The sequence below is a fragment of the Eptatretus burgeri genome, chromosome 12, assembly GCF_056783735.1.
Source record: "Eptatretus burgeri isolate ZD-2024b chromosome 12, Ebu_testis_v1, whole genome shotgun sequence".
Lineage (NCBI taxonomy): Eukaryota > Metazoa > Chordata > Myxini > Myxiniformes > Myxinidae > Eptatretus > Eptatretus burgeri.
The window spans coordinates 88,666,057-88,675,788 of NC_140972.1; the positions used below are offsets into that span (position 1 = coordinate 88,666,057).

General features: G+C 41.8%; 1 protein-coding gene across 1 annotated transcript; it reads right to left on the minus strand.

The window, feature by feature from the left end:
- Positions 1-1,504: 1,504 nt before the first annotated feature.
- LOC147016092 (uncharacterized) lies at positions 1,505-5,609 on the minus strand. The gene is made up of 3 exons (XM_085848785.1): positions 3,085-5,609; positions 2,719-2,788; positions 1,505-2,014 (listed from the first exon to the last, which is right to left on the minus strand). Exon 1 carries the CDS (start codon positions 5,578-5,580, stop codon positions 3,676-3,678), a length of 1,905 nt encoding a protein of 634 aa, XP_085704911.1. The 5' UTR covers positions 5,581-5,609; the 3' UTR covers positions 1,505-2,014; positions 2,719-2,788; positions 3,085-3,675.
- Positions 5,610-9,732: the final 4,123 nt, after the last annotated feature.

The window sequence follows — 9,732 nt, forward strand, 5'->3', positions numbered from 1 at the left end:
GCGTCATCTGGAAACGTTGTGGCTACTTTTTGTGGGATTGCAGTGTCAAGGCTCTCATGACTCTCCATTTCATCAGGTGAGAGACATTATATTGAGGATTACTGTGCTGATGAACTGCCACAGTTGTAAGATGCTATCAACAACCTGGGAAACATGCCTGGAGGAGTGTTGATTCTCCAGAACAATGCATTACCAAACATCATCTTGGTTGCATTGACTGCAGCAACCAAACTGTGACTTTTAACTGCTTCTCCAGACATTTTCTGGAGATTCAGTTCCTTTATGTTTCTTTCTGTTTCCCAAGTTAAAAGAAGACCTTTGAAGAAAGAGTTTTTGTGAGAATGAGGAAAGAATTTCAGAGGTTGAGAACATTCTGAAAAAGCAAGATCAGGATGTTTACAAATCTCTTTTATCAAGATGCAACAGAGATGGACGAACTGCAATTATGTCAAGGAAGACTATGTTGAAAAATAAATAATGTTTTTTTTTTTTTGGTCAGGCAAGAAACTGAACACCCGTCATTGAACTGAAATAACTGAACAGTGGAGGTTTGGATGTGAGAGTGAAATGAGAAACCAAGGTTCGAGAAACATGGAAAGATGTTCATGGAAAGGAACCTTTATTCAGGTGGAGTTATGAGAAGAGAAATTTTAAATAATTACAACATTGAATGTTTTAAGGACAGGATTTGAATTAGATCTTGATTGAAGTTGTTTACATGGAATCTGCAGGTGGGTTTGGTAAGCTGGTTCGGGTCAAGGATGTTGGGAAAAAACGAATCGGATTTCTGATTGACCAAGTCCTTGAGGCGATGTGGTGGAGGAGACGATGGCCATAGTTCAGAATGGAGATGATTCAGCAGAATATTTGAAGTCAATCCAGACGATGGCAGCAGCTAAATGGAGGGAAAGAAACATAAATACAATGTTTGAGTTGAAATGTGTTTGTTATTACAGTCATGAAGTCACACACAATGTACAGTAATGGAGTCATCCATGATGTACAGTAATGAAGTCATCCATGATTTACAGTGAGGAAGTCACACACGATGTACAGTAATGAAGTCATCCATGATGTACAGTAATGAAGTCACACACGATGTACAGTAATGAAGTCATCCATGATTTACAGTGAGGAAGTCACACACGATGTACAGTAATGAAGTCATCCATGATGTACAGTAATGAAGTCACACACGATGTACAGTAATGAAGTCATCCATGATTTACAGTGAGGAAGTCACACACGATGTACAGTAATGAAGTCATCCATGATGTACAGTAATGAAGTCACACACGATGTACAGTAATGAAGTCATCCATGATGTACAGTAATGAAGTCATCCATGATTTACAGTAATGAAGTCATCCATGATGTACAGTAATGAAGTCATCCATGATGTACAGTAATGAAGTCACACACGATGTACAGTAATGAAGTCATCCATGATTTACAGTAATGAAGTCATCCATGATGTACATTAATGAAGTCATCCATAATGTACAGTGATGAAGTCACACACGATGTACAGAAATGAAGTCATCCATGATGTACAGTGATGAAGTCACACATGATGGACAGAAATTAAGTCATCCATGATATTCAGTCATGAAGTCAAGCAGTGAACACCAACGGTTAATATCTGCAGTTCCCTTCATGATTGGCATTGATTGTATGAACCAGCGAGAGACTTCACCTGCTCGATGGATAAACTCAACTTATTAAATTCTCTACATTTGGAACTATTTAGTTCTCATCATGATATTTTGAACAAGGAAGTGACAGATTGACAAACATGGACACAAAAAGGATCCAGGTGATGAAATAAGTCCATCAAGTGTTTACCGTACCTTAGTTCTGGAGACTGTTCATTTGAAAAAGGTTGAATCAGCCATCTGCATGAGCCTGGTGTATCGCCTTGCATTCCTGGAGAGCTTGTATGATGGAGTGATGAGGGAATCACTTCCAAACATGGCATCTTCCTCTCCAGCAGCCATAAATATGACTTCTTCCTCTGCAAACACATCAACAAAAGGAAGTCAAAACCACTCAAGAACATTGTCATCATAATCTCCATCGTTGTCCTGCCTTCCAACACAACCCTGGAATGAATATCTATCTCTCTCCATCTCTCTGTGTTTCTCCCTTTGCCTCATTTTCTGCATTTCAGTTCATGTTTTATTTCACTTTTCCCTCCACTTTCACTTATTGATTTTCTCCATCACCAAATCCCACTGGACTCGAATGAACGTTTAATTTCTGTCACCTTACAAGGGAATTTCTGCAATTTTGGTCCATCATTCCTGTGCTTCAGAGAGAGCCCACAAATCCCCACTTACTGTCTGAATTGAAATAACAAAACCTCATCTGATGACGTTGAAGTGAACCATGATGGAGTGCTTCATGGAAGGCAGCTCAAGTCATCCATCGCTGATTGAAAGTGGCATTGTAAAAATTTTATTTTTCAAACAATTTATTTTCATGAACATCCAGGTGTTCACAATGAATTCTGTATGGAAACATTAACACTCATTCCAGACTTTCACCAATCGTAAGATTTGTTTGGTGCTTGTCTGGCTTCGAGTGAAGCAAAATATTGATTTGTTTTCAACACTTCTGAAACACAGACAAAATGGGACACGATGGAGGTGAAGAACATCTAATTTAGACAAAGTTTCGGATAATTTGTTATGTAAGGTAAGATTCTTGGTAACATACGTTCCAGCCGGTAGGATGGTTTGACGTATGACGGTGGTGGAGGAGGGAACGGGCGTCTCTTCTGAGGGGTCTTTGGAAAAACAATAAAAATAAGAAAGATTAAATACATTGATATGTTCATCAGTTTGATAACTTGTGCAGGATGTGGCACAAAATGAAAAGCACTGAGAGAACAGGTAATCAGTGATAAGGTGAATTAGTTGATCTAATCCAATCAAGGGGAGTTAAAATACTTGTGATTTATCCTGCGTGGGGATGACCGTGCCAATAAGTTACCTTTCCCAACAAAATTATAATCACAATTAACTCCACAATTGAGGATATTATTTTTCATCAAAATAAGTATTCACCTGTAAGAATGCTTACCTGTTGAAGGGCCTGAATGTGGTTGGGCCCCTCAACACCATGCTGCTTCTGCTGCTGTTGCAGCACTTGATCAGAATAAGGCCTCTGTTCCTGCTGGAACCCTTGAACAACATCTTGTGTTTGCTGTTGCTGCTGTTGTGGCTTGCTATCATGGCGAGGCTTCCGTTGTTTTGGCTCGCTATCATGGCGAGGCTTCTGTTGTTGCTGTGTCGCACCAACACCGTGGGGTTTCAGTTCAATTCCTGTACTTTTCTTTGCTGCCTGTCTTTGCTTCTTCATTTGTTTTTTGAAGATTTTTTCCTGTTCTTTGAGCAGGTGTTTCGCTTGCTGCTTCACCTGTTGTTTTTCATTCCAATTTTGAGACCACTCATTGGCATTCTCATTCCGTTTTTGCTGTCGATGCAGTTTCCAGTCAGCAATCTTTTGCACTTGTTCTGCCTCCTCCGCATCAACATTTGCTTCTGCCTCCTCGTTGGTCTCGTCAGATTTTTGACAAGGTTTTTTGAGTTCTTGATCAGTTACCGTCTCTTTTTTCTGTTCCACTCGTCTCTGTTCTTCCTGTTCTACTCGTCTCTGTTCTTCCTGGTCTAGTCATCTCTGTTCTTCCTGTTGTATTCGTTTCTGTTCTTCCTGTTTGAGTCGTCTTTCTTCTTCTGCACTTAATATCTGGTTTTCCTGTTCTCCTCGTTTCTGTTCGTCCTGTTCTAGTGGGTTCTGCTTCTTCTGTTCTCGTCGTTTCTGCTTTTCCTGTTTTCGTCGTCTCTGTTCTTCCTCTCTTAGCCTCTGCTTTTCCTGCTTTCGTCGTCTCTGTTCTTCTGCTCTTAATCTCTGGTTTTCCTGTTCTTGTTGTTCCTGTTCTTCCTGTTCTTGTCGTTTATGCTTTTCCTGTTCCATTTGTTTCTGCTTTTCCTGTTCTTGTCGTTTCTGCTTTTCCTGTTTTCGTCGTCTCTGTTCTTCCTCTCTTAGCCTCTGCTTTTCCTGCTTTCGTTGTCTCTGTTCTTCTGCTCTTAATCTCTGGTTTTCCTGTTCTTGTTGTTCCTGTTCTTCCTGTTCTTGTCGTTTATGCTTTTCCTGTTCTAGTTGTTTCTGCTTTTCCTGTTCTTGTCGTTTCTGCTTTTCCTGTTCTAGTTGTTTCTGCTTTTCCTGTTCTTGTCGTTTCTGCTTTTCCTTTCTTAGTCTCTGCTCTTCCTGTTCACATCGTCTCTGTTCTTCCTGTTTTAATAGTCTCTGTTCTTCCTGTTCTAGTAGTCTCTGTTCTTCCTGTTCTTGTCGTCTCTGTTCTTCTTGTTCTCGTAGTTTCTGCTTTTCCTGTTCTCGTCGTCTCTGTTCTTCCTTTTCTAGTCGTCTCTGTTCTTCCTGTTCTTGTCGTCTCTGTTGTTCCTGTTCTCGTCGTTTCTGTTCTTCCTGTTCTTGTCGTCTCTGTTGTTCCTGTTCTCGTCGTTTCTGCTTTTCCTGTTCTTGTCGTTTCTGTTCTTCCTCTCGTCGTCTCTGCTTTTCCTGTTCTCCTCGTCTCTGTTCTTCCTCTCTTAATCTCTGGTTTTCCTCTTCTCTTCGTCTCCGGTTTTCCTGTTCCTGTCGTGTCTGTTCTTCCTGCTCTCGTCGTTTTTCCTCCCTTACCTCACTTTGCCAAACCTCTTGTTCCCGAGTGTGCACATCTTTTTCCCTCTTATAAATCTCCTGCTCCAGCTGATGTGCTTCTTTCTCTCTCCTGAACAACTCTTCCTCTTTTCTTTTTTTTGTCTCTAAAAATCGTTCTTGCCGACCACGCTCCTCCTCTTCTCGCTGGTTCAACACTCTCTCCATTTTCTCAACATCCTTTTCTCGTTCTCTAATCTCTTCCTCTTGTCGGCATGTCTCAATCTCTCTATGTTTTATTTCCCCTTCTTTTAACATCTTCTTTTTTTCGAATTGAGCCCGTTTTTCCTGCTCCATTCCCTCGAGTTCAGAAATCCCTTTCTGTAATTTCTCCCCCATGTACTCACTCTTGAGAACCTCTTTCTCTTTTCGTTCGATCTCAAGCCATGCACGTGTATGCTCCTGATACACTGATTCCCTCCATTGCACAAATTTTGTGAATTCTCTCCGATCTTCCTCCTCTATTTGCCTCCACTCTGCCGTCTTTCTTTTCTTTAGCTCTTCATTATGCTTTTTTATCTCCTCCTCTTCATCTTTTTTCCTCATTTCCTCTTCCTTTCTTTTCCTCTGCTGTTCTTCCTCTATTTCCTTCTGCTTTTCTTTCTCTTTCCTCCATTTCTCTTCCTCATATTTCTGTTGCACAACTTTTTTCTGAACTGTTTGCTCTCCAAGCTGAACTAACAGTTCTCTTTCTTTCAGTTCTTCCTCTTTTTGGTGCAACTTTTCCCCCATCACCTGTAGTTTTTCATTCTCTCTCTGCCACAACATCATCCTTTGATCCTCCTGTTCCTTTGCATCCTGCATCTCCACTGTTTCTGTTTTTGGAAGCTCTTCGAATACCGGCTGCACTTTCGTTCCCATTTTGTTCTTTAAATGTTTGCGGCCACATCCAAAACTGCAAGAAACAAACACAATACTTGTCAGTTTGAACTAAAGTGAAGTACAGTAACTATTATATAATGTGAAGTGTGGTGTCTGTACGTATGTTTGTAAGGTCGCACGTTCGGCTGTCTCCCGTTTCTAGTGGCCGCTTCTCACACACTGCGTTTCAAAGCTCCACATGCAGGCAAAGTTTAACATTTAACCAGAAGAAATGCATGACACCAAACGAGATGTATTATAAACATATAAATACAACATGGAATCACAGTTTGTTTAACAATGCATGAAGATATGACCTGGGCTGAAAGGATGGCCTCCAGGAACACGCACTTGCCTCGAAGCTGTCTCACCAGCCTGGGTTAGCATCCTGAGTGTTTCACCAACTGGGTGAATCATCAATGTGTGTGCCGTTCCTCCGATGTACGTTTAACTGGGTGCCCTGTCTACCATCAGTTGATGGATGTGAAAGATCCCCACGGTGGTCTTTGAGAATGAAGTGTGGGCGTGCTATTGGTGGCAGTATGGCCAAATTACAAATTCCTGCCAAAACTACTGCTGGGAAGGCAATGGCAAAACATCCCGTATCACCCTTGCTCAGGATGCTGCTTCGGCAGTGACACCGATGCTAAAGGTGATTATGAGGATTCTCAAAATGTTGAACAAACTTAATGTCAGCGTTGTTAATAACAGGAGCCTTTCCAAAAAGTCTTGAAACAAAGGTTGCAGTGACAATAATCATCTCTCTATAATTCCAGCAATCTCTGTGTGTGTCTGTCTGTCTGTCTGTCTGCGACCGCCGTTTCTTGACGACCGCCAGGCCGATCTCATGAAAACGTGCCAGGAATATTGCCCGGGACCCGTGGATGTGCCTTGTCGAGGTTTGCAATCGATGGGACGAGCTTTTCCCAAGTTACGGCCATTTTATTGCTTTTTCAGTGTTGAAAAGTTGAATATATGGCAACTGAAGGTGTTGTTCCACCTTCTCACCTTATCATGTCAATTTTTTACCAATTTATTAATAACCGCACGACCACCGGTCCGATCGGATTGAAACTCGCCAGGAATATTGCCGAGGACCCGCGGATGTGCCGTTTCGAGGTTTGATATCAATCGTACGAGCGGTTCCCAAGTTACGGCCATTTATCTGTTGACCAATATCTGCGAGAGAGGGGAGGATGAGAGTTGGGGTGAGAGAGAGGGGCGAGAGAGGAGGGGGAGAAAGGAAGGGCGAGACTGGTGAGAGCGAGGGGGCGAGATCGAGGGGGCAACACAATTCTTCTTCGTTTGATATGATGTCACAATTGACGCTGGGGACCTGAGTATGTTTCCCAAGTTATGGCCATTTATGATACGGTTGGTCCAATCTAATTGAAATAATGCCCCAATCCAGTTGTCGTTTACGCACCTACGGGCCGTACTAGTTTAATTAAATAACTACAACAGGTACTCTGTCGATCGCATACCTCCACCAGGCTGAACAGTTCATGTTTTGTATCCCACTGATAGGTCGGATCTGGATCTGGACCTGAAGCAAAATCGAATCAATTGTTCTTCTCACGTATAACCAACTCATCCACAAAGTATTATCATAATCCGTTCATAACTTTTTGAAGCATCATGCCATACATCGTTTTTGGCCTCATCTCTCAATGGTGAAGAATTACTTGAAAATTAAAAATTATCGTATCCGGATGTTAATCGAAACAGAATCTATTCATCCTTGTCACACACCCAACCCGCACCAGGTTTCGTCCGAATATGTCCATGATTTTTTGAGATATCGTGTTATATATGTCGGTCATAGTTATATCAATCAATTCGGGAAGAATCACTTTAAAAATTATCGGATCCATTTCTGGATCTTCAATAAAATCGAATGGGTTCGTTTTTGTCAGACACCCGACCTGTCCACCAAGTCAACCATTGACAACTTCGAGCTTCAGACCAGTTAACCTTGTTGGACACTTTTTAGATGCCTGAGAAACTGGACCCTTTCAACACCTTCGACCCGAACCTTCAATTGGAACAGACCCTTCAGACCTGAAAACCATCGATCACCTTTTAAACACACACCACACAAACATCGACAGTCTTCTTGAAAACACAGACTTTACTTTTTCAGCAAGTAATGTTCAAACCCGACCCACCTAGAGGGTGGGTACTCTGCTCGTTATTTGTGAAAGTTAAATGTAAATTCGTTTAAAATTTCTGAGCTATCTTTTCCCCTTGGATGAAGGAATTATAATATTGATGAAAATGTCACTTGTGTTCCTTGCCAGTGAACGTGGGGCTTTTTATTGTGCCTCTTCTTTCTATTGAAGCACGACGATGGTCGAAAGGATATCACGACCACAAATAAGAAGATGGCGATGGAGACGAACACCACATCACGAAATGTGGAGATCACTGGTTCCTCTTCAGCCTCATTCTGGAAAATCTATGGACATGGAAAAGGGCAGGGACAGGAGAAAAGTTTATGACATTTGAAATTAAACTAAACAATATATTTGCAATTATTTAACAAAATCCCAAACTTCGTGACAAAGAACAAGATGCTGGTGAAATTTTTTAAGAGTACAAACACAACGGGTCATGGAATGTATGAGAATTTATCATTTGTTAAAGATAAGGGTTTAGACCCAACTTTTCAAGGTACATTTCATCATCATCATCATCATCATCATCATCATCATCATCATCATCATCATCATCATCATCATCCCGTTTTCAATCCTCTGCAGGATGAAGGTGTTATTGAACTCACACTGGGTACATTCGTTTCGTGACCATGTTTGACAAGAACATTTTGTAAAAGGGTTTGAAAGGAATTTGTGATTTGTTCAGAATGCTGGTGATAACTCACCGACTCTTTGTGAGAAACACCGTGGGATCTTTCACGTCCACCAATGAGTAAAGTGTCCCGTGAAGATTCCTCCATCAACACGACCATGAAGGAGCTTCTTGAAGGGACAAATTCCAACTTTGCTTGGTGAGGAAAGTTAACCCAAAACCTGCAGTTTCTTACCAAAGATAAACTCTCTCTTGTATTCCTCATCACATCCTCATGGCAATGAGGGATCGCAACCATTGAAAGGACAGACAAGGAAGATTAAATATGGGATGTAAACTGTGCACCAACACACACTGGCCGACTCCTTTTTAAACGCTACTACAGGAATCTTTGACTTCTCCCAAAAAGTGACATTGGACAAGACAGCCATCTTAATTTGGTCTCTGAAGGGATAGAACGTGAAGCCGGCTGTCCCATTATAACGGAATATCCTGGTTCTGGTGCACAATGACAGCTTTCAAGATGGATCCGATTACAATGGAATTAAACTCGGATAAGACAAAAGAAAATGTCCCAAACAATGAAGGAAATTACAAAACAATTAATAAAATTGAAATTTCACTTGACCGCAACCATCACAACAACCACAACTTGTATCACAACTTCCATTGTCACTCTCATCATCACCACCACCACACTATCACTCTCAACACACCTCCTCCTCCACAACCACCCCACCAACACCACTTCTATAACATGACCATCACTCTCCTCCAACCAGAGATCACTCCCTGTCCTTCCACCTTTCCAATCCCACGGTTAATTCCCAATTGATCCCCGGATTTCACTCCAATACAAGTTTATATTTCGGACTCCTCGGTATGAAAAGGTACAAATATCGAACAAACCGTTTCACATGGATCACCTCGCCGCCATTCGATCATTTAACTAACATCACACGTGGTAATCAATGTGAATTGTTACTCCCAACTTGCCGGCTCCATGATACAAGACGCCATTTGTATTTTTCCCTCCTCCATCCATCGTCCGTGTGGAATCCCGTGCAGGCACGAACAACTTGATGGAGTTACAAACTCTCAATACAACACCCGTTCCCTTTACATTGAACCACAGAAACTACTAATAAACGAACTCCTTTCGTGTTGTGTTCCTTGCCGAATCCGTCATCTCTTACAATCCCCTTACCTGCTGCGGAGGTCGCGATGTCCCACCAACGACGACCAGCACGAAGAGCGCGATAAGAAGCAACATCTCTGCCGTCCGTCGATCCTCCAACCGACGTTTCAACAATACGTCTCTACCTTATGTATTACCTATTG

Bases quoted from the DNA above. Each gene is read 5' to 3' on its own strand.
- LOC147016092 (XM_085848785.1), bottom strand. From the start codon at position 5,580: ATGGGAACGAAAGTGCAGCCGGTATTCGAAGAGCTTCCAAAAACAGAA.